Source organism: Pteronotus mesoamericanus, unplaced genomic scaffold (genome assembly GCF_021234165.1).
Source record: "Pteronotus mesoamericanus isolate MK-2021 breed Mesoamerican mustached bat unplaced genomic scaffold, CSHL_Meso_final scaffold_54, whole genome shotgun sequence".
Classification (NCBI taxonomy): Eukaryota; Metazoa; Chordata; class Mammalia; order Chiroptera; family Mormoopidae; genus Pteronotus; species Pteronotus mesoamericanus.
Window position 1 is genome coordinate 9,727,944 of NW_026555321.1, and position 25,635 is coordinate 9,753,578.

General features: G+C 39.3%; 1 protein-coding gene across 3 annotated transcripts in view; it reads left to right on the forward strand.

Moving 5' to 3' along the window:
* Nucleotides 1-25,635, forward strand: part of NEK10 (NIMA related kinase 10) — a 163,058-nt gene that overhangs the window by 31,056 nt on the left and 106,367 nt on the right. For all 3 annotated transcript variants that reach the window (XM_054595423.1, XM_054595422.1, XM_054595424.1), the window contains exons 8-21: nucleotides 519-586; nucleotides 2,802-2,881; nucleotides 4,242-4,328; nucleotides 6,948-7,172; nucleotides 10,206-10,345; nucleotides 12,505-12,566; nucleotides 14,815-14,892; nucleotides 16,693-16,757; nucleotides 18,321-18,423; nucleotides 18,525-18,653; nucleotides 19,180-19,317; nucleotides 22,329-22,374; nucleotides 24,596-24,717; nucleotides 24,857-24,959. In XM_054595423.1, coding sequence (XP_054451398.1) covers nucleotides 519-586; nucleotides 2,802-2,881; nucleotides 4,242-4,328; nucleotides 6,948-7,172; nucleotides 10,206-10,345; nucleotides 12,505-12,566; nucleotides 14,815-14,892; nucleotides 16,693-16,757; nucleotides 18,321-18,423; nucleotides 18,525-18,653; nucleotides 19,180-19,317; nucleotides 22,329-22,374; nucleotides 24,596-24,717; nucleotides 24,857-24,959 — 1,446 coding nt within the window. The remainder of the gene's footprint in view (nucleotides 1-518; nucleotides 587-2,801; nucleotides 2,882-4,241; nucleotides 4,329-6,947; nucleotides 7,173-10,205; nucleotides 10,346-12,504; nucleotides 12,567-14,814; nucleotides 14,893-16,692; nucleotides 16,758-18,320; nucleotides 18,424-18,524; nucleotides 18,654-19,179; nucleotides 19,318-22,328; nucleotides 22,375-24,595; nucleotides 24,718-24,856; nucleotides 24,960-25,635) is intronic.

The following is a 25,635-nucleotide window of genomic DNA, read 5'->3' on the forward strand; positions in this document are numbered from 1 at the left end:
TTTGTTGACAGGACAGCACGCTGATTCTCGGTTACTGGGAGGGGAGGGAAGGGGAGGTGGCGAGCCCTAGACACCAGGAAGGTCCTTTGAGAACGACTGTTTGCTGCAGCTGAGGAACCTTGCTAGGTCCATCCCATTCGCTGGCCTTCCCTCTCCTTTTTATAAAACTGAAATCTTTATGGGAGGATCTCTTGAAAACAGATTGTCACTTTGACCTTGTAATGATATCAAGAAACTCATTAAACTTTATGTGGAAGGAAAGATTTGCTTTTACGCTCTCTCCCTCCTTTCATTATTAGAATAGTATTGTACAGTAAATACTAGCTGGGCTTGGGCGGTAATCCTTGAGTTCAAAAACAAAAACCCCTGCTCCTCCTCCCTCCATGTTCCTTCTGGGTGATCTTTTTTCCCATTTGCTCCTTCTCCATCTGCCTGTCAATACTTCAGACCTGAGGTTCTAGGAGTCCGGCCCTTTTTAAGTTCTGAATCCCTCTTTGAGTTCTCTCTTTTCTTTACAGATATTTTTCAAAAACTTGCTGCTGTCAAAGACCAAAGAGAATGGGTGACGACAAGTGGAGCCCACAAGGTGAGGGGTCCTGGGAGGGGTTGACACTTAAGCTCCACGTGGCAAAGGTTCACAGGCTGGGTGGGGTTCAGGGCGTGTGGGGTCAAGTCCCATGGAATTATAATTCACGCATCAGCGAACCTTGCCTCCAGGTGTAAATCTCCGCTAACCATTTTGTATTCTTTATCAGCCCAAGGAACAATTATAGAGTTTTCTGAAACTATTTTTTTCCTATGTCACTTAATACCAACTAAGTGTATTGCATAATTCATATGTTGCTTGAAAAACCTTGGCTATACATAAACTGACCCTAGGTGTGTGTTTACAAATAAACAAATACAATGTATGTATTCATATACATACATTCTGTACAGCACCAGAAGCAAGACTTTTATATCACAACTCTTATCTTAACTCAATTTAATGTTTAAGATTATTTTTTTTAATCCTCACGCTAGAGAAAGGAAGGGAGAGAGAGGAGGAGAGAAACATTGATGTGAGAGAGAAACATCGAACGGTTGGTTGCCTCTTGCATGCACCCCAACCAGGAACCTAACTCAAAACCTAGATACAGGGCCTGACCAGGGATCCAACTTGCAAACTTTCACTCTATGGGATGATGCTCCCACCAAATGAGCCTTGCCAACCAGAGCTAATGTTTAAAATTTTGAGTACAAGCTTACCTTATGTAAGAGAGATTTCCCTAACAGCAGAATTTGGTAAAAATATTTCTTGTGTCATTAAACTTCCATTAAAAATATCAGAAGTTATTTACTTTCCATCTACAAAGTTGGGTTCATAATAATACCTATCTCATAAATTATGGAACATTCTAATTTCAAAAAGAGGTGTTTTTTTTTTTAATTTTTAATTTTTGATTTCAGAATATGAATTTCAGGGTTAAATTGGTTTGAACCATGTGAAATTGCCATGGTCTGTAGGCCAATTTCACGTGTTCAGCCTTGTAACCAGGTTATATAATATTATGAGCATATAGGTCAAATGTACATTTCAAGGTGGTTGAATGCAGATTTAACCAAAACAGACTAAATTTATATTTATAGCAAAACTATTTAGATGATAGCTGCCTAGAGCCAAGTTTCAATACTCTGTTGACCCATATCCCAGGAAGCCACCTTCCAGCGTATATTAAAGCTAGGTTGCCTAAGATGCTGCTCATTGCATAGGGGATGATTCTAGGTAGTATACAGCTCAACATTTTTTATTTAAATAGCTATATATTTCATGATATTACTTTTTTGAAATTGAAAAAACATCTATGAGTAGCATTGAGGTATTAAGTGGATGTGGCAAAAGTTGTGATAGGGACGTTAGTGACTGAGGTTTGGAAAACATTGTTTGAAGACAGAAAGAAGAAAGAAAAAGTGAGAGATGAAAAAGAGGAAAGGATCAGAGAAACAAAGATAATGATAGCTTCATAAAAAATACATAAAATCATAAAGGACAAAAATCTACATGATGGAAACCAAAAAATCATCCAGCAGTTGTTGCAGCTCTGGCCTGGAATATGTTTGGGTGTGTACTTTTGTGGGGACTCGGAGCTCTAGAAATGTAGAGAGAAGAGAAATGAACTTACATTAATGGGAATTCAGAGAAGCCAACTGATAAGGTCAAGAAGATTTCTCGCTAAGTCATGTTAGTTAGGTTAATGTCTGGAAGCAGTGATTCATGCTCTTTCAACATTAATTAGAAATCTGAGAGCCAAATGGCGAGCTTGGTAGTGATGAGATGTCTTGCTTAGTCTCAGGGTGGGGGGATGACAGTTTTCAACATTTGGGTGAAAAATAGTTTCATAATTTGGAAAGTGCCTAACACAATGCCTGACTCAGAATAATGTGTTCTCAGTGACTGGTGTTATATGTACTTAGTTATTATGACCAGTGGTTATGTTATTAGTTTACCCACTTCTGCTTGGTGAGGGGTCAGAAGAGGCGGAGTAGACCTCTTGAGCTCAAGGAAATAGAGGGAAGTATAAGAACGGGGCTGGCCATGTAGCGTGGTCCCTTTACCTTTCTGTCCTGGGCCAGGTATGGTTACAAGAGGCTAGTGTCGAGGAGGGGTTCACACCTGTCCTTTGTAGAGAACTGGATATTGTGAGTGTTTAACAGAACTCATTTTGAGGTCAAACCTCTATGATCTTTACAAGGAAATATTATGCTGTTTAAGAAGCTTGTAGTAGTTGCATAACTAAACTCTTTTACTTCATTTTTTTCAGACATTAGTAAATTTACTCAGTGCCCGAGATACTAACGTTCTATTGGGCGCCCTTCTGGCTCTGGCCAGTTTAGCTGAAAGGTAAGTGCATTTTTGATATACTTTCCAGTTCTGCTGCTGTAACAGTTTAGGTAGGAGGGATGTAAAATAGATTAGCTTCTCTGCTTTGTTAGCTACTTAGAAAAATAAGCATGACATACTATTGCTATATTGAGGAGGATCCTGGATGGAAAAGCATCATTTTAAAATTTAAATTCTTGAAAAGGCAAGTCACAGTTTAAATTTTCCTTTTCTTCCCTGACCAGAAATATTTACCTAATCTTTCATACAACACGCATTTACTTCTACTTTCAGAGTTACCACAGTAATTTTGACAATTGAATCTCCCAAACCTTCTTTTTTCATTCTTTTTTGTGTACCTGTGTATTTTTTTAACAAATAGAACATTTTCAAACATTTTTAACCTTAAAAAAATCTAGATAACCTGTCCTCTTACATATGTCATGATTACTTTAAATAAAAGAGCTTTAAATATGTTTTATCACAAGTGGATCATTGCTTTTCTTTTTTTGAGGTTTTTCTCCAACTTTATAGGAAATAATTGACAAATATAATTGTATGTATTTAAAGTGTACAATATTGATGATTTGATGTACATTGTGGAATGATTACCAAGATCAAGATAATTAATACATCCATCATTTCACATAGTTGATCGTGTGTGTGTGTGTGTGTGTGTGTGTGTGTGTGTGCGTGTGACAAGAACACAGGTCTGCTTTCAGCCACTTTCAAGTATACAGTACCATATTACTAAGTACAGTCACTATGCTGTACATTAGATCCTCAATATTCTTTCTTACAACTGCAAGTTTGGAGGGTTTACTTTAATCTATATCTTCCCATTTTCCCCTCTTCCGAGACCCTGTCCTCCACCCACTATTCTATTTTCTATTTCTATGTAATCAATTTTGTTTTGTTTTGTCGTTGTTTTTAGATTGCACACATAAGTGATACCATATAGTATTTGCCTTTCTCTTTCCGGCTTGTTTCACTTAGCATAATGCCCTTCAGGTTCATCCATTTTTTTTAACATATGGCTGAATAATATTCAATTGTATATATCACATTTGCTCTATCCATTCATCTGTCAAGGGACAGATAGCTCATTTACATATTTTAGCTCTTCTGAAGAGTGCTCATCATTACTTCTTTGGTGAACAATATGATTCCCTTTGCAGAAAAGGAATTACATTATCATCATACTGTTAATCAAATTTATGACAGCTAATGTTTATTGAATGTTGGAATTTGATGTGTCCCTGCCCCTGGAGCTATATTACATTTTGTTTCTCCTCTTGCGATAATATGAGGGCTAGGATATTAAATAAATGAATATGGTAAGCTGTATTTTCAGTAGTTACTAATAGTCTTCAATTTATAGTCCAGAATGTAGGGAGAAGATAAGTGAACTCAACATTGTAGAAAATTTGCTGATGATTTTACATGAATATGACTTACTTTCCAAAAGGTAGGATTCTAAAGGAGAAGAAGACAATGTCTAATATTTGATGAAAATGATTATTTTTTTGTTATGTCATGTTATTTAGATTGTTAACTGAATATCATGAGTCAGCTTGGCATTTATTTTCTATTTAAGTTTATATAAAGAAAGTAGATCAAAGTGGCGTCTCAACTTATCTTTCTCTGGTCCTGTATTACTTGTAGATCTGGGCATAGGCACCAAACTGTATAGATATTATGATCACATCTTTAGTATTTTTGTTTGTTGAATTTATTTACATCTGTCTCTTTAAGGAAAGAAACTCTGCGGTGACTCTATTTTTAGTAATTTCAGATTGTGTATGGAATAAATGATTAATTGCTAAAACCTATTTTGCTTAAGGCCAGTAAAACAAATTAAAATAGGTATTGACTTGTTTGATGACCTCCTGTTTTTATAACTCACAATAAAATCTAGGATAAAATGAAATAATTTTCAATTAAACTACATATTGCTCTAAAGAATTACTCTATACAGGGAGTTGTTTGTTTTTTAGAGTTGCAGCAAACATCATTTGATATTTAGTTGAGTAAATAATTTTCCAAAGAGGCAAAATAGATAACGGGAAATTAAATAATGAAACTTAGACACTTAATTCATTGTAAGTCCTTCTGGATTGTTCTTTAAAGACATTTTAACATTCTTTTGCAAACTATACTACGAGACTTGGCTATCTGCAGCCATGCACCCAACAAACAGCCTCAGCACAAGTGTTGGCAAACCAAAGGTGAGTAAGATAGGAGTATCTAGTACAGGAGAGGGGACAGACACACAAGTCAATGGGTCCAGCATAGCGTTGTGAGTGGTGTGGTCAGGTGGTGCGCAGGATACTCTGGAGCATGGAGCAGAACCCCCAAGGGGGCACGCCAGGTTTCCTGAAGGAAGGAGGAGTTACCCAGCAGAGGGAGGGAGCAAGTGAAAACAGAATACGTTTCCACACGAAATGGCATGTGTTAGAGGGTCTTGTGTGGTTGGGCGCAGCTGGAGCAAAGAGTGCAGGAGGGGAACCTAGACCAGACTGTTAATGATACATTAGAAATATAGCTAATTTTGGTCAGGCGCTGCCCTAAGCACTTTGGAGTGTTCACTCATTTCATCTGCACAGTAACCCTTTTGAATCCTGTATTTTCTGGATGGCTCAGTAAGACACCATTAGTCAGGTCCTGATGGGCTCTTTGTGCTAAATAAGGAGTGTGGTTTTTGTCCTGAATATTAGGGGGACTCACAGAAAGATTTTAAGCATGATTAGATTTATTTTGGGGGAAGATTACTTTGATAGCAGAGTATGGGGGCTGTGGGGTGGGGAATATAGCTACACAGTGAGATCTACTCAGGACAGGAAGGACTGTGTTGTGTAGAACGTTTGAGAAGGTGAAGAATATTGTTTACCAAAGAACATATGCTCTGAATGTCACAACATAAAAGCTTGGGAGGGAGAAGAGCCATGGCAAACTGGCTCAGGGGAAAGGAATTCTGAAGCAGTATGGGAAGGAGAATATTGGAGCGGTAGACGACAGAGGGTAGATACATCATCAAGTATCACAAGAATGGTGGGAAGAACAGTGGGGTTAGCCTGCTGCACAAGAGGATTGACCCAGCAGTTGCCCAGGAAACAGGGCACTGAAGGCTCTTGATTGGCAGTGGCAGGTTGGGAAAGAGAAAGAAGTGTCTTGTATGATTCCCACTCCTCTGGCTTGGAAATGGAAAAGACTGGTATCTGGAATTGCGATCAGGGATATAAGAGGAAGAGCTGATTTTGGGAGAAGGACAATGCCTCTGAGTTTAGACAGGGTGGGGTGAGTGCCTGTGGAGTGGCTGCGTGGCTGCCACTTACGGAGCTGGGGGTGATGCCTGGGCCAGACTCAACGCCAGGGTAGAGGGAGCGTTCAAAACCACAGGAATGGATGCTGCCACCCAGAGAGGGCATTTAGAGCATCAGACTGGAGATTAAGGGGGTTCGAAGAAACACTCATCACTATGTTTCGGAGTTCAGCTGAACCTTGTGTCTTACGCCATCATTATTTTTATGTTACTCCCTGCATTGTGGCGTTTTTGCCATTTTGTATTAGTGTCTTATTTAGGCAACCACACAGTCAGTTTCTGAAGACTAGGATAAAGCTTTTATACTTCTTTTGCCTTGAGCACAATTCAGGTCCCATTGTATGTACTTGATACCTATTTGCTGGTTAGTAGGTTTCTAGCCACACCCATGGGGAAACAATGAGAATATGACTTAGAAAAGCAGTCAGCAAACTGTGACCTGAAGGCTAAATTTGGCTCCGTGCCTGTTGTTTAAAATAAAGATTTATTGAGATGCAGCCATGCCCATTTGTTTTTATGTGTTGTCTATGGCTGCTTTTGCACGTTGTGGCATGATTGGGTAGTTGTGACAGAGCCTCTGTGCCAGCAAAACTGAAAACATCTAGCTGTGGTCCAGCCCTTCACAGAAAACCTATGTTGACCCATCACTTAGAGAATGTTGGAGTTACAGTTCCTGCAGTGATGATAGCTCTAGTCTAAATAAACGTGTGGTCAATGACCCACTCATGCTGCGATTCTGACCCCCGCCCTCCCCGTTCCCTCCAGACTGACTGCGGAGTTGCTGCGCCTCCTTTGTGCCGAGCCCCAGGTGAAAGAGCAGGTGAAGCTCTACGAGGGGATCCCTGTCCTCCTCAGTCTGCTCCACTCTGACCACCTGAAGCTGCTCTGGAGTGTTGTCTGGATCTTGGTGCAGGTCTGCGAGGACCCCGAGACCAGTGTGGAGATTCGCGTCTGGGGAGGCATCAAGCAGCTTCTTCACATTTTACGAGGGTGAGTCGGGGTGGGCCCCGGCCCACTTTGCCCGGGTCATGGAAGGCGGGGGGCTCTGCCCTACGAGGGCAGACGGGGCGCATGCTCAACGCGCTCCCACCTCGTCGTTATCATTCACATTTTGCAGAGTTATCTATACTTGTCGCAGACAGGCTCTAAATCCCTGTCAGGGGCATTTTGCCTGTTAAGCTCCTTGGGAAACGTGGTGTGTTTATCTTTACATCACTGGCCTCCAGTACAGGGCCAGGCATGTAGGAGGCCATCTGTCTGCAAATGTAGGCTGTGTGGAAACCCAGTAACCCAAATTTGACAACATTTGTCTTGGCACCTTTTTCTTGAATCAGTATATTCCAATTGTAATCCCAACAAGTACAATAATGGCTACTATGTTATTAAAATGCCTGTGTGTGCATATATGTCACTCATTTGTAAAGAGAAAGCAAAGCCTACATTTAAGGAACAGATGTAGACTCCTTAGTTAAAATAGGAGAAAATATTGCTAATCAAATGATTGCCATGTTTCTGACCCTGGTCCAGTCGCTCTTCTTTTCTCTCTAATCTTCGTTGCGGTGCCATAAGGCAGGTTAACCCCTTATTATCTCTCTTTTCAAAGTAGAATTCCAATGGCATTCAAAGCCACGAGTATGAGTTTGTTAAAATAATTTCAAACTGAAATTTTCTGGATGTTGAAATAACTACTATCATTGAATATAGTAGATATGTTAAAACATTGAATAAAAACATCTTTTGGTGCCATCAGTGGGGAGGTCTTATTACCTAAAGTCATTATAAAGCATGATACAGTCCTATAGGTGCTGACCTAAAGTTGCCAAGGAAAACGTCTGTCTGAAAGAGCTCACATTTGTGATCTGTTGGCACGTAGGAAAAGTTCATGCTAATAAAAGCAGAGTGATGTGACTTGCCAATTTTAATATGGCTAGTTAGTATCAAATCAATATTATTCAGACTTGTGCTTGCTATGCATCCAGAGATATTGGAGATTTGTATGTTATCAACTTCATTTTTTTTTTCCTGAGGGAACATTCCCTCAGGAATGTAAAGAACAGATTGTAAAGATACGAACAGTAGCTTTGTTCGAGATTTCTGTCATTACCAAAACAAAGGAAAAAATACTGTAGACTGTTGGTAATCTACTTGCTTTTCTGAATATCACATAAAAACCTCAAATGCTTTAAAGTGCAATATGTTATTATAAATTGTTAGTTCTGTGGTATAATAAACTAGCCCCTTGGTCAAAATAATTACATTTGAAAAAGTTTTGTTTTTGCTTGAGTTTGTAGCATAATGGTGATGTTGATAGTGGTGGTGGTGATTATTTTTTGTCAATATGCTTATTATAATAGCTATGGGTTAGCCCATGGAGTTATTTTCTTGATGATTAAATTAAATTCTATAACAGTTAAGCAATACTTCAAAGACAAAACCTACCTTTTTACCACATAGAATTGAGCTTAAGTCGAGGAAACATTTTTCCTCTTTGGCTCAAGCCATGACTATCCTTGGTAGAAAAGAGTTCTTTCACGTCTAACAAGGCCTTTCGCCAGTCTCTTTCTATGGTGCAATGTTAGAAAACTCTTCAAGGAAGATGATAGATGTCAACACTTATTCTATGTTAAGTATGTCTCAGTGTTCTGGGAGGATTTATTACCCCAGCTGGGTAAGCAATAACCTTTCGGAGCCTGTGCCTGCCCCTGAGCTGCCTCAAGCTGGTTCGAGGGGTGGAGGTTGCCAGGCTGCCTGCTGGCTTGCGTGTGCACAGGTGTTGTTGTCTGGTCGCTTTCCAGGAAGGCTGTTCATGCCTATTCACCTGCAGTCCCAATCTCAAAGGTGGTTTCCAAAGGGCTGCATACTCTCGGTAATGTGGAGTGATCTCTAAATTCGAGTTTTAATGTAATTATGCCGACAGATAAGGTCAGTGATTATGCCTATCCCTAGACCAGACCCACCACCTTCCCCACACGCAGTGAAGGAAGGCTACCAGTGGGCCTGGTGACTCTACCTGCATGACATTTAGGCACCGAGATCCAGGTAGAGCTGCTGCCATAACAAATACATAAATGGAAAAAACAAAACAAAACAGTGGTATCTACATAAAACAAAAAGAAGCAAAGCAGATAGAAGACAAAAAAAAAAACTATTTTGGAAGATGTTGCATTAAATAAACAGAAAAGCAAATGCTTTTTTTTATCGAAGATGTTAAAAAGAACATGACATTTATGAAATGAGATTGAAGATGAGATGAGAGGACAATAAAAAGGGGAGCTGAGACATTGCAGAGCTAGGAAAGAAGGCACAAACTTAAGAACACACACAGAACTGGTAGATTGACTAGACACTGAACTTAGGAAAAGGAAGGGCAAACTTGAAAAAATTATAATGCAGAGGAGAAAGACAAAAGAGTAAGAACAATTAGCAAAGGAAAGGTTTGTCCAGCAGTAGACAGGACTTCAATCTGGGGACAACTGACATCCCTGAGTTGGGGAATAAAACAAAAGGAATTTAAAAAGTCAAAGATATAATAGGAGAGAACTTCCCTAAAATAAATAAAGGCTGAAATTTCATGGAAAAAGAAGGCAAAATGATGAAGATTCAGATGTATTCAAGTAGAACAGAGTTCAAAAACAAAGGTGGCCATGTGGAACAGTGGGAAAGGACAGAGTTTTCAATACATAGTGCTGCGTCGGTTCAGGAATCATATTTATAGAGGAAGGAAGGAAGGAAGGGAGGGAGGGAGGAAGGGAAGAAAAGGTAGAAATTAAGAAAGAAATGAATCCTACCTCACATGATATACAAAAATCAATTCTAGGTAGACTGGAAGGTGAAACAATAAAGACAGCATAGCAGAAAACTTCCAAAGGTTTCTTCTTTTCTTTCCCTCTCTCGCCCTTGCTCTTTTTCTTTTTTTGGGTTTCTTTTTTTTTTTTTGCAAAGACTTCTTAAACAGGACTCAGAAAGCACTGACCAGGAAGGAAAGTTGATAAATCGACCTGTGCATTAACACTTCTTTTTCAGAGACAGGAATTTTGTTTCCGATCGCTCCTCCATCGGAAGCCTGTCTAGTGCAAATGCAGCGGGCCGAATCCAGCAGCTCCATTTGTCAGAGGATTTAAGCCCTCGAGAAATACAAGAAAATACTTTCTCTCTCCAAGCAGGTACTTATATTATTATGTTTTACTATTTGATGTTGTTTAATATTATATTATCTTACTATTCTCTGTTATGAAATTAGTATGATAATATTAATTAGGCAAGGCTTTTAAGTTTAAAAAATGTGAAATTAAATCCATGTGGATGCCTGACACTTGCTGGTACCAGCGTTGGACTTGCAGATTAATGATACCACAGACTTTCCTCTTCCTTCCACATCCTGAACACATCAAGAAGCCAACATAAAAGTCATACATAGAGCAGAATATTAACTTTATTACTGGTAAAGTTGGATTAGGGAACGCAGCTTGATCTGTGGCCAGAATCATGGTTTCTACCGTCTTCTAGATTCAGGGCACCCTCCTTAAGGGATATTCTACAATACATGTACCCTGTCTACTGGGAGCAAGGGAGTGCCTTCCTCACACTTGGTGAGCCCCTAAAGGGAAGGCAGAGATGCTCCCTGTGTGGGATTTCCACACAAAAACAGGAGCAGGAACGCGTGCATGCAGTTTTTGGCAGTTCGGCACAACCCTGAACAGCGGCATAGCCCGTGCCCTGCATAAGGGCGCCCGCTCTTTGGAACAAACGGGGCTACAGTGCTGCTGAGCAAGCCCGGTGCCTGGCAGTGGCCTGCAGGGAGGGACGGAGAAGCATGGGCGGACCCCCAGGAGGGCCGGCAGGCCCTAGGAGGGGAAAAGCAGACGCTGCAGGGGGGGGAGGAGAAGCCGGGAGGAGAAGGGGCGGGCCTTCTTTGCTTCCTACTCTTTCGTCCTGGAGAATGGAGATGTTTCTTCACGGTTTTTGAGGTGAGGGAAATAGAAGTCCCTCTGCTTGAATTGCCATTTCGGTTCACTCTGAAAGGCCTCATCTCAATATAAAGACTCTTACTGGGGATTTCCTGTTTGAAGGCTCCCCAAGAAGTCTAATTAATCCAGCTGAAACCAGAGCTCCTCCTGTGGCTAGGCCTCTCACAAGAGTGGATGAGCTTGATCAAGACAGAGGGCGGAAGGCTGGTTACTCACATGCAGAATGATAAGTCACGTCCAGAGAAGAGACGCAGTGGGCCTCAGGGGGCTGGAATTGGCCCATGTATTCACTGGACTGGCCGTGGTTACAGGGTATATATAGACATTTAATATCTCATCAAGCTGTGCACTTAAGAGATGTCTACTCGACACAGCTCATTTATACCTCAATAAAAAATTAAAAACATCAGGGATTAGGAGCAGGTCTGAGTTTTGGCTGCACCCACTTTCTTAGCCATGTGGTCTCAGACAGCTTTTCTCAGCCTCTCCAGGCCTCAGCTGTGCTTACGTGACCTGGTGGTGGTAATCATGTGTTGGCTTTAGAGAGTTATTGTGAGAATAATAGGAGGATGTAAATTTAGATGACAGTGCAGGGCCAGTGGCAAGGGCTCCATAAAATGACATTATCCTATTTAGATGCTCTGCGCTACAGGATCCAGTAGACCTCGGGTTGGACACGAGGCAGCTCGGTACAGAATGCCACCAGAGGCTGCGACAGTACCTTGTACAGAGCTCCTACTATGAAGGGTGGTGCTCAGGGCATGGGACCTAATGCCTGGCAGATTGGGGTCGGACTTCTGGCCCTTTCTATTTATTAGTTCTGTGGCCTAGGCTAACGAGACAACCTCTCCGAACCTCAGTGGTCTCATCAGTAAAACTGGTAATCTTAGTATGTACTCCGATTATAAGAGTCAATTTGGATAATATATTTAAAGTCAATTTGGATAACAGTACATACTGTGATTATAAGAGTCAATTGGGGTAATATATTTAAGGTGCGCATTTACTCAACCATTGCAGATGTATGTATCGAGCACCTGCTAAGTGGCAGGCCCATGTTGGGCACTGGGGGTTACAATGAACCAGGCACACACAGTCCCTGCCTCCTGGTGCACAGTAAATGCTGAATAAAAGGCTCCTGTAGGGCGTACATGTACACACATTATGTGAAGCGGAGAGTTAGAAGCCACTGAAAGTCAGTTTGCCTTCTCTCAGAGTTGTGCCAGAGGAAAATTAATGTTTTGGAGGGATTGACTCCACTAGGAGAATTCCCTGGAGTTAGAGTATTGCTGTAACAGTGTGATACGTCGGTCACAGCAATGACAGACATGATCGTCTGGTGGTTTTCGTTCCAGCCTGCTGTGCTGCCCTCACTGAACTGGTGCTCAACGACACCAACGCCCACCAGGTGGTTCAGGTAAGCGCGCTGCTCCCCCAGGTAGGGGTTCCATAACCGCGTCCAGCTCTGTATCCCAGAACGTAGCTTTTGGGATCCCATTATGTCGTTTTAAAATATTTAATTAATTAATTAATTTTTAATGCATTTTTAATTATATTATTTTAATTTATAAATCATGTTTATTCTATTACAGTTGTCTCAATTTTTTCCCCTTTACCCCCCCAAAATATTTTAATTTTTCTTATTTAACCTATAGAATTCCATTTTATGTTCTTGTCCTTCTTCTTTTAACTTGCTTGGCTTAAAAAGAACTGTCATGTGGTTAATTGATGATGTTTTTTCCCTACATTATGTGTAGTCTTTTTCATTTTCATAAAAGCTAGTCTGCATTCCTTTAAGTCTGGAAATATATTATAGGATACCAAGAGTTAAGGAAAGGAGTCACTTTAAGAGTACATCAAGTGTATACTCTGCAAATATATACATCAACTATATATAAATACATACACCTATACAACCCTTGTGTGGATTTCTGTTATACCTGTTACTTCTTGTTTATTGAATTTAACAGAGAATACTTTTGTTTTTGTTCAATATAATATGAGGTCTGTCCAGAAAAAGTCCAGCCACTATTAATATAAAGAGAACAGTTTGCACGACATCGATGTAACCTGGGAGCCAAGGAGAGTGGACTGGAATGTGCATGTGTGAACAATGATGACTTCACTGGACTAATCAGTGGGGGTGGTAGACACTGTGGAGTGAGTACGTTTACTGGGTGGCCATCCCATTCAAAAGGATTGAGCAAGTAGAGCAATGGATCTGCATCAAATTTTGTGTTAAGCTTGAACATTCCTCCACAGAAACTGTTCAGATGATTCAGAAGGCCGCGGCTATGGGCAACTGGTGATTGGCAGCTTCATCAGAACAACACACTCACTCGTGCATCACATCTCATGCAGAGTGTTTTTGTGAAACATCAAGTCATCCAGGTGACTCAGCCCCCCGACAGCCCAGATTTGGTGCCCTGCAACTTCTGGCTTTTCCCAAAGTCAGGATCACCTTTGAAAAGGAAGAGATTTCAAACTGTCAATGAGATTCAGAAAAATATGATGGGGCAACTGAAGGTGACAGGGAGTATTGTATGCCTACTTTGAAGGGGGCTGAGACATCACTGTCCTATGTACAATGTTTCTTGTATTTTGTATCTTCTTCAATAAACGTCTGTTTTTCATAGTACATGGCTGGATACCTTCTGGACAGACCTCGTATATCCAACTTCAAATTTAAAATACATAAAGGGACATGAAAGTTAGTTACTTAGTAATTTCAGGTCAACAAAAATTAGCTCAGAAAATCAGGGGGTAGTTGGTGGAGCAACTGAAAAGTGGGGAAACTTTGATAAAATAATCTGTGATTCTTATGATTTTGGGGTTAGCACTGGTCCCTGTACTGACTATGAGGGAAGAATATCTGGGGAGGGAGGCCGCCATGGAAGCAAATGCTGTTGCAAGAATTTCTTTTATCATTGCTTACTGGGTTGGCCCCTGGAAAAATAACAGCCTCTCTTAGTTTCAGTTCTATCATGTATAAAATAGGAAAATTATAGACTAATTCACAGAATAGCTATAAAGATGAAATACAGTAAGGCAGGTAAAGATCTTCTGTTCTAATATAAATATCCACATATAGGAGAGTTCAATAAGTTATACATTTGATATATGATAGAAAAGTAACAGTTAGATAACAGTTTTGTTCATTCCTCTAGATTTATATTTGTATTGACAGAAGGCTGGAAAAATGTTGACTATACTTTCATGAAAAACATTCATTTTCTTCTTTAATCTAGTATTGTTTTTTATTTTTCTATAATTAACTTATATGTATTGTTTAATTTAAAAACTATAAAAGGAGAAATCCTCTTTCATAATTAGATATATAAAATGCAATGTATAAAGATTAAAAAGATATTTAAGTTTCTTTTAATCTTCTACTCTGTTTTTAAAGTATTGCAATCACTTTGAATTGATATACCTTATTGTTTGTACCCTTTAACGACAACTGAAATTTTAAGATTGTGGTTGTAGTCTTTGGTGTGTAAAAGTTACACTGACATTTTTAGTATTATCCTGCCATATTTACTTAGAGTTTCAAGATTATACTAACATAACATGCATTTTTGAGACTGTTTAGTGGATTCTCTATGCTTGTGTGTCTCTATGGCATTGTCACTGGTTGCTGGTAACATGTCCCTTTAATCTTCCAGGAAAATGGTGTGTATACAATAGCAAAATTAATTTTACCAAACAAACAAAAGAATGCAGCAAAAACAAACCTATTACAGGTAATAAACATGTCTATTGCTTTTCAATATCAAGTTACTGAAATTGGGGGAAACTTTGATAATATAATCATTGGTTGTTAGAATTTTTGGCCTAGTGCCGGTCCCTGCACTGGCTCAGAGGGAAGATACCCGGCCAGGGAGGCTGGCGTGGAAGCAAGTGCTGCTGAAACAATGTAAAAGGCTTAACAGTGCTTTCTCGGTGGGAGGGGATTAGCTGATTTTATGTAGAAATTTCTTTGCCTATCAGTAAGTTCTATTTTTAAAATACATGTATTGCTTGCATATCAGAGAATAGTAAGAGGAAAATTAAGCATGGACCACAGTCACTAACATTTCACTTTTACAAGGGGAAGTCTGGAAAATGGATCTTGATGGCTGCGAAGAGACTTGCCAAATGGATGAAGGGATAGGAGGGGCGCCAACGGCATCTGCTGCAGGGTGGAAGGGCATTCCGCACAGAGGGAACAACATGTGCAAATTGTGGGAGCCTGAGCTTGCAGTTTAGGGCTCAGGAGGCTCAGCGGGGCTGGGGTGTGTGGTCGGGGGAGGGGGTACCTCAGGAGGTAAGGCCTCACAGATGAGACAGGGACACACTGTGCAGTGCCCTATGTGCTTTTCTGAGCAGTGGGCATCAGGAGCCACTTGAAGACATTGGGAAGATAAAGTCAGAGTTTAAATAAGCCTTTGTAGTGGCAGCAGCTCATCTTTTTTTTCTCCCAAGTTATTTAGAAAAGGAAGTACGAAACAACTTTTGCCTCCGATCTGGCTTAAGAGCTATTGTCCAGAATAATGGTCAAACCTAGCAGAGAATTTTTGGTGGCGTCTGTGGGCTGGCAGCCGCAGGTGTTGGAGAGTTACAGATAAGAACATACAGCTGTGGGACTTAGTTTTTTCACAGATACGTGATACTCTGCTCGAGCCCCGATACAGTCAAATCCATCCCGTAGATGCATTAAACAGCAGAGGGTTTTTAAACGTTCATGTTTAAATGGTTTTCAAGGAACACGTGTGCTTCCCACTCTCTCACAGCCACAGCTACTCTCTCACCAGGCTCCTTCATGTCATGTTGTTATCTGTCTGGCTTCTCTGGGCAATTCTGCTTGTGACCCTTCTTCTATGCTCAGATCACTGAGCACAGATTCCATGAGATGATTCCAGACTTGAACTCAGCAGGCCCCAGTCACGCCAGTGGTGGCCTATTGTGCAGGTACAGAGGCAGATTGGGGGCTGCCTTTTATTTTCTTTGCACTGCAAAGTGTCAGAAGTTTATTTCTCTCCCGTAAAGTCTCACAGGCCCCTTTCTGAGTGTTCACAGGAGTTACTGTAGATTGTTCTATTTGGGGAATGCTTAAGGCCCTTTACTCAAGAGACCAATTTGTCAAGTTTGAGTCCACTGTGCCTGTGGCTATTTTTATATGTCATCATTTCTAGTGTTTCTTTTCTCACAGAAACCATATAAATATTGAGGCATACATAGCAGGCTAGAAACAAAATAAACCTTGAGCTCCTGGAAATCATTGGATGTTTGGTTTTCTCAGTGTAGGAATTTTACTTCTTGTCTCTGTGCTCATTTTGTACTTTCTAGAAAGGAATTAATGACAAGCACTGAGTGAAACAAAGCCAAGATCCCTAGCGTTTCCACAACATAGGTGCTTTTTAAAAATAAGCGTTGGCTCCCACGTAGATCAGCCACACTCAACAATGAAACTGCTTTAATGTTTCCTTCATGATAATTCTAACTTGAAACATTTGAATTTCTAGAGCTACCTTTGGGGAATCACATGTCCTTTTCTTTTGCAGTGTTACGCTTTCAGAGCCTTGAGGTTTCTCTTCAGTATGGAAAGGAACAGGCCACTCTTCAAAAGGTATGGGCTTGGAGAAGTAGCAACTGACCAGCTGTCACAGGACTGGACTGTTTTCACGTAGCCGACTTAGATGATGCCAACAGAGAGAGAATGAATCGGCGTGCAAAGCATGCATCTTCAGATTTCTTAGACTCCACAGATAAAACTGAACTATCCTAGTGCTTTCTTAACACTGAAAGTGAACAAAAGTATGCAAGAGCATGAAACACTATGTCATTACAACTCTTCTTAATTACATGTGACTGCTGTAGTTTTAGCTTCTCTCTCTTTTTAGACATTAACATTTTAAATAGATGACATCAAAATACGTGCTTGTTTTATTTAGCCCATTCATACACTCCAAAGTTGATATACCATATTTTGCCATGTATAATGTGCACGTTTTTACCCAGATTTTTGAGGGAAAAGTAAGGATGTGCATTATACATGGGTATAATGATTACATACGATGGGTATAATAATGGTTACATACCGTGGGTATAATAATGGGTATAATAATCCCGTGTACAATGCACCCAAAAACTTGAGTGTGCATTATACGTGGCAAAATACAGGGCAGTTATTTTCTCTTCCAGAAAGAAAAGGCTGTGTCTGGATATCTTCCATAGGACAGGAGCTCGTGAGGAGGGGAACAGGATGCTTTACTGGGTGGGGAGGCTGTGCTGGTGGGCAGGGCGGAAGAATCGCCGCCTTGGGAAGCAGACGCTAGCGGCCTGCCTGTGTGGTCTGTGCACTGTTCCGCTGGGCAGGTTAGCAGAAGTCACAGGCCCAAGATCTTACAGGAGTTTTATTGACAAGGTAGATTAGAAATAAAACCTTGAGGTAATGTAACATCATTTATTTAGAATCATGGAGCGTTTTATGTTGTTACTTTATATCTATTATGACGCTTGAATTCAGGGTAAGAAAAGGACATGAAATGAGTTATTCATGAACATCTTTCATTGCAAGGCCCTAAATCATCCATGTTAAGTGGACTTAAAGATTTTAATAAGCCCTGATAATGATACATAAGTCTCCATTTTTCTCATTTACCTGTATTATTAGTTTATTTTCATAAAACATGAAAATCAGGTTAATATTTACCTGTTAGGGTTAATATGAGGACTGACTCAAATGGCATTTTTTAAAGTGCTCAATACTCAATAAATGCTCAGTAAACATTCCCTAGTAATATATTTAATATCTACACCCCCAAATATCTTACAAATAAAGTATTTGTAGAATCGGCCTATTTATTTTTTAGTGTAGTAAAGAACGCGTAACATGAGATACACCCTCTTAACAAATGTGTAGTTGTACACAACGGTGTGGTTGGCATGAACAGGGTGCTGAACAACAGATCTCTAGGGCTTTGCGCTGGTTTTCCCTTACCTCACAAACTGCAGCTTCAGTGCACTTTTGTGAGGTCAGCTGGTGAGTATTATTTCCCCTGACTTTGTTGATAACCTGAGGAAGGTTGTTTTGTTTAATTTATCTGTAGATGAGCTAGCTCTAAAATGGAAGGAATGACCAGCAGTTGCAAATCCTGCATGAAGTGTGTGTGTATATTTTTCCCTGTAGACTTTTTCCCACCGACTTGTTTGAGATCTTCATTGATATAGGACATTATGTTCGCGATATCAGTGCTTATGAAGAATTGGTCTCAAAGTTCAATTTATTAGTGGTAAGTCAGTCTTGAATTTTAAATTTTGGCAGGCTGCTCTGTAGTCAGGATGGAATTTATCATAGCAAGCCATTACCTTTCTCTTTTCTTTCTTTGGTTAGGAGGATGAACTGAAGCAAATTGCTGAAAATATTGAAAGCATTAATCAGAATAAAGCTCCTTCGAAATATATAGGCAACTATGCAATTTTGGATCATCTTGGAAGTGGAGCCTTTGGCTGTGTTTACAAGGTGACTTTGCCGTGGGGAGCATTTCTTGTATCCACACACACAGAGGGTGCCCACTTGCACACCTACACTCAGCTGAGTTGGAGCCCTCTCATGGAAAAGTGGTGGAAAATAGATACAAAAATTAGAATGCTTGTTTTCATCCATCACATAGCTGCATCATTGTTGCTTTGTCTTCACTTTCAGCTGTAGAAACTGGTCACTGACTTTTGAAGAAAGCCATTATCAGTCATTAATCTCTCACAAAAAATCATCAAAATGGCTTGTCCCAATACATGGCACCTTCTCTACACTCACACCAGTGTGTTTCTGTATTTACATAGTAAAATCCTACTGAATATTGCAGGTTGACCCAGGAAATACCAATTTTATAAAGCTGAGCTTAGTGTAAATACAGATAGAATTTTAAAAGTTCCATGACTCCTTTAAAGGACTTGCTATAATCACGTGACCTTATTAATGTATCTCTTTCTTCCCCTTTCTACCTCTACTTCATTCCTTTTTTTATTTTTTTCCTTTTCCTTATTAGGTTAGAAAGCGTAGTGGTCAAAATCTCTTAGCAATGAAAGAGGTCAATTTACATAACCCAGCATTTGGAAAAGATAAAAAAGACCGAGACAGCAGTGTGAAGAATATTGTTTCTGAATTAACCATAATTAAAGAGCAGGTAAATGTTTTTTCTTGTTTATGAAGGTGTTTTCCTTAAATAAGTGTCATCAAAAGAAAGTAGAGTTCTTATGCTAATCTTGTCCATGCTTATAAGGACTGCTTCTGTTCAAAATAATTGATATTAAGGTGGCAATATTTTAGCCAGCTTATTTTCTTAAGGCTTGACATTGAACTATAGAAACCCTTTCTGAAATTCATATCAGGGCAAAGGAGTGCAAAACCACAGAATTTACAGAACAGGGTGATTCTTATATGAGAAATTCTTCTCTTTTCATTGTAAGCATATCCATTTCCCTCTTGTTATATTGTAGGATATTTGGTTACTAAGTTACAGGCACTGGAACATGACTAAGAGTTCCCTGACTCTTGTCAAGTGGAACCAAGCTGTTAACATTCCTCAAATATGGCTTATTAAATCTAAAATGTGGATTTTCCAGATGGATTGTTATTTATTAGCGTGGGCAGAATATCCTGTCATAATGTAACAGCTTAATTAACTATCATTATGAAGGTTTGTTTGGGGGAAAAAATAAACACATCAGAAAAGAAATGGGATTTCTTTTTGTCATCCAAGAACACATTGGTTTCCTTCTCAGCTTTCCTTACTTGTATGTTCATTACAGACACTGCTCATTTATAGCTTCTGTGGAGGGCCACCAGCTCCGCTGCGCTCTGCCCTCCACTAGATAAACTGGCACAGCTGGGACATAAAGATCATCATGAATAAGATGATCTTTAAGCATCGAAATCATAGTTTCACTCCGATTTCTAAGTTAGAGTACACTTTATCATCCATGGCTTATTTTCCAGTTGACTTTTGTATAGTAACAGATTCAATTTTTTTAAAACTGGAGTTTGCTCATGCTCAGGATAACCTAACCTTTGGCACTGTGCTGTTTCATGATAATACAGGCCGGAATGGGGCTGTGCCCTAAGCTGATCCAGCGTCTTCATTTGAACGGAAATCTGGATGTAGTCCTGACCAGTGAGATAGGGTTAGAATATGGTTCTGGTTTCATATTGTTTAAAATCTGATGGCTACTTGCCAGTTGATGAGGTAGACCATTTTTTTTTTAGCCTATTTCCTATGAAAACAAAGTATCAGGGTGAGGCCATACATGAGGCATCTGCCTAGGCTTCGAGATCACTTAAAATTGTACAACTGTGCTCTCATCAGAGAACTGAACCAGTGGAAAGGATAATGACATTGAGGGCTATAAGGAGAAACAATGACAGACAGAAGTGACAGAAATGGGACGAGAACGGGAGAGTGCATTTGTGAAGATTAAGACTAAGTTGTAGTCACAAAGAGTCTCACAAGGCAGCGGGCTATTTCTCCTTCTTGTACTAATCCCAAAGTGAGTGTCCCTGTTGGGTCATGTCCCCTGCTCCACGCAGACACTCAGGGAGGCCAGTTCTTTCTCTCCTACTGCTCTGCTACCATCTAAGGCATGGCCTTCACCTGCATGGTTGGAACACTCGTACAAAGGCGGGCAGAGGAAGGGCACGAGACGGGTGCCGCTCAGTGAGTAAGGTTCCGACACAGGCATCCTTGTTTCCCTCCCACTCCACTGTGAGAGCTAAGCGTCAGGCCTGCTCCTGGCTGGAGGAGAGGCTGAGAGGTGTGACCTCTGACTGGGAAGCCATGTCCTGCTACAATTCTGTTGCAAAGGAGGAGTGGGACAGCGGGTTTTTGGTGAAGAGCTAGCAGACTCCCCTTCAAAATGGCCAAAAAAAAAAAAAAAAGGCCAAAAAAAGATGTAAGTGATTTCTAGATACTCTGATATAAAATGAATTTCAATTTACTTAGAAGCTCAAATTATAAATAAAAGAAACTATAAAAATTTGAGGATTCTTGTAGAAAATGACTTTTAAAAAAGTAGAATTTCTGTGACACATCCTGAGATAAACTATGTCAAAGAGATATTGTACTGGATACTTAAAAAAAATTGAGATATAATTGACATATAACATTATATTAGTTTCAGGTGTACAACATAAAGATTCAATATTTTTATGTATTGTGAAATAATCACTGCAATAAGTCTAGTTAATATCCATCACCACACAATTTTTGTTTTCCTTGCGATGAGGACTTTTAAATGGCAAGGAAGATTTTATTCAAGATTACTGCTAAAGGGGTCAACTCCCAACACAGAAGGGAGAGCTGGGGAGTTACAAGGAAAGGCAGAGTGAGGGCTCAGTGGATGGAAGTTCCTAAGAGGAACTTGGTTAATATTAAGGTTGAGGAAAGAAAGACTTGATTAGATCATAAGGACTGAGGTGGGGGTAGGGTGGAACGTGATTGGATATCAAGTTTGGGGAGATTCTTGCTACACTGGCTTGTTGGTGTTTTTGCCAAACCTAAGCAGGCCACGGTTGAGGCCTCCTTAAAAAGAGGGCTCAGAGAAGCCTGAGTAAAGTTTGATTGAGAAGGAAGTCTTTGTCAATCATTAAAATTTAAATGGAGGCAATAACTCATATTTCTTCTTCATATTAATCCTTTTGGGGAGCATAAAAAGACACGGGCAGTGTAAATAGACATAAACAGCTCATGTAAATATCAGTATTTAAGTGGTGAAGAGAGATAAAGAGCAAAAGTGTATGTATTCAACATGATTCCTTCCTTTTTGTTTTATCCCCTCTGCAATCTGTGTGTGGGGGTGGGGCTGGGAGGGCTAAATGGATTCTTAAGTTTCCCCCTAGTTTCACAATTCTCAGTTTTAGTTAAATTAGGTGATAAAGCACAATCAATTTTTAAGTCTGTTTGAAAAGGCTATGTAGGAGATTGCTATTTTCAGATGAGTTTTGTAAGTAGCAAATGAAAAAAATCTTGAAAAAAATCTGAATTCGATGATAACTTAAAATGCTTAGTTTGATAAATAAATTCAAGTACAATACTTTCTGTTATTTTCAAATATGAAGTCCAACTAAGTTATATGTAAAAAAGTTTGTTATTTTGCTTTGTATTTTGAAGTAGTGTAATACTTGTTATTTATTTTCTCATAGCTTTATCATCCCAATGTTGTACGTTATTACAAAACATTTCTGGAGAGTAAGTATGAGTTTTATATTTTTAATTAAGGGAAAATATCTTTGTTATATATTTGTGTATTTGAATGTCAAAAAAATAAGTTTAATCATCTATTTTCTTTACTTTTGTATGACAGGCAACCATCTTGTTACATCACTTTCTTGATCAGTGGAACAGTGATATAATCAATGACCTAAAGATAGTTCTATATAAAATACCTAGACTCTCATATAAGAGGCACTGAATGAACAAACAAGAATAGTTATTATAGCTATTTTCTTACACATAAAAATCACTTAGAATCAGGAGAGAAGAAAACTTAAGGATAGTGGATTTTTTAAGGAAAAAAATCAAAAGTTGTTTTCGTTGAATTGGATGATATTTTTCACCTCCAAAATGAATTGCGAGTGGGCTAGGTCATAGATTTCTTTTAGCTGAAGTTCCAGTAATTGCCACGAGGTGGGGATGGAGCCCTGACTGGTTCTGCAGGCAGGCAGGCTCGCTCTGCAAGGATGAGGGAATGCCAAGTAAAAACATTGAGATAAAGCCAAAACAGTCAATTGTTTAAAACAGTATAGGACCTCTGACTGAAATAATGTAAGTATTAATGATGTACATCCCATATAAACTTTCAAAGTAAACCCCCATTTGAAGGAAGATTTAAAAATATAAGGCGAAGCTTGGAGCTTCCTCACTGCCTCTTTATAGTTACTCTTGTTAAGCAAGTCTGTGTGTGCTTTGGCATGTGGTGGTTTTACGCATCCCCTTTCCTCTAGATGACTCAGAGGAACTGAGTGCTGCAAGTCTCCTGTAAACCCTGTACCCTTGGCTGTTGGTTCTTCATCTTACAATAATTTCCTGTAATTTAGTGCATATCCTATAATAAAGAGATCTAGATTGGTTTCTAACGTCTACAGAAGTGGCACAACGTGAAGGAGGGAGGGGGGGCGGGGAAAAGGAAGGGAAGGGGAAAGTCAAGGAACATATAGCAAGGACTCAGGGACAATACCAAAGGGGAAGAGCTGAGGGAGGGAATGAGGGAGGGGGCAAGGGAAAGTGGTGGGGGGTAGGCAGGGACAAATGTATTTGAAAAAATAAATTAAAAAAATAAAAAAATAAAGTAATGATATTAAAAAAAATTAAAACAACAAAAAAATGTTTTTTGCAACCTGACTTCTTTCAAAAAGAAATGGAAGTAGCTTAAAAACATAGGAAATGTGAGAAACGTAAAAATAAAGCTAGAGGTAAGGGTAGTACATATAAAAATATTTCTTGGGATTATAAAAAATCAGAAATGATATAAATGATTATCCTTGGGAGAATGATTAAATAAATTATGATCCAACTGTATTGTGGAATATTATGTAACCAATAGAAAGAATGGTATGGATCTATGTATACTGACACATAAGGGTGTTGAATGAAAAAGTGCAACGTACAGAACCATGCATAGTGTGATTCCATTTTGTAAATGTTGTGTACATACATATTTTACAAATATCCAAAACATCATAAAAGATACATAATACATACCATTGTTAGTAGTTTCATGTTGGTTTTGAAGAAGTAAGTAGAATTTACTTCTTTGTTTCTTAGCATCCAAAGCAAAGCGATGAACATGATTAGTTGCGATTTTTAGTATCCGTCAGATAAAACCAGGAGAAGCCCCGCTTTCTCTGGTGTCGAGGGGCATAACAGAAATTTCTATCCTGGGTGGTGTTTTCAACTCTTGTCATTCCTTACAAGACCATGGAATGATTCCATTGCAAAAATCTGAAAGGTAAATCTAAGAGACTACAAAACAGTGCAGTTCTACATGCAGTTTTCTGAATGTCTGACTTGATTTAAGGGTGAATATTAGACTATTGAGAGGAAAGATGGGTTTATATCTTCAGAAAATCCTCCATGACTTGGGATCATTTCCTTGTTCTCTTTGGCGCCTCCCAACCATTCCACCTCACAGTGTACAAAGAAAGCAATATTTGCCAGTGTAAACAGATGCTAGGAGATAACCTGTAGCTGGAAGAGATTGTTGCTGGGCTCCAGATGCCCCAAGGCCCCTCGACTCACCCCCACACCCTTCATGGCTGAGTGGATCCTATCTTAATATGCATCTATAACTCTGGTGCTGAGCTCTGCATACCCATCAGGAAGCTTGCATTCTAATCCTAAGTGTTTCTGAAGTATCTTTACTGAGCTTAAATTTGTATTACCTTTTCTTTTTGTATTTTTTTCTATATAGATGATAGGTTGTATATAGTTATGGAGCTTATAGAAGGGGCCCCTCTTGGAGAGCATTTCAGTTCTTTGAAGGAGAAACAACTTCATTTTACTGAAGAAAGACTATGGAAAATATTCATTCAGGTACACTTTTATTTTCATTAAGTTTTTCTATAAAATGGTGAAGATCCAAGCTGATGTCTTAGAGGTATGTGTAGTAGTCATCAGTGGTTGCACGTATATTGGGAAGAAATAAAATTTGTTTCTTCTTTGCTGTTTCAAGCTGTGCTTAGCTCTTCGGTACTTACACAAGGAGAAGAGGATTGTCCATAGAGATCTGACGCCAAACAACATTATGTTGGGGGATAAGGACAAAGTCACAGTTAGTAAGTATTACAATCTTAAAACTTTTAAGAATTTCTGAATATTGTTTTGGAGCAGATCTCTCCCATAGAACTTAACTGCACCAATGAGAATATCCTCTCTCTGTACTGTCTATTATGGTAGCCACTAGCCATAGGTGTCTATTGGACACTTGAAATGCGGCTAATGTGACTGAGGATGTGAATCTTAAATTCTGTTAAATTTTGGTTCAGTTGAACACCCCTATGTGACTACTAATAGTAGCTACTACTGAGTTGTACATTGCCCGTATGAGAGAATCAAGTACCCTTAGGATGCTTGAGAACTCAATTCCTAAACCAATAGTCTCTTGGTATTTTCTTTCTGTCGAATATTACTTCATCAACAAAAGCTTTTGTGACCACCATGTGAGCACATTATTTTAAACTATTTTAATATAGTCTGTGCCATGTGGGTGACAAACGTGGGTGTTTATCAAGGGCTGTGAAAAATCCAGCCATTTGTATTTCAACATTGATGTATTTCATGAACACTTATGTTACTCTCATGGACTATTAATGGTTCATCAACTAAAAGTAGGGAGCCATCTCTAAATCAGTGGTCTCCAAATATTTTTGATCATGACATTTCATCAGTAAAAAAATTCTTTTGATAATACACTGCCATTATATGTATGCTGATTTATAAATTCTATACATA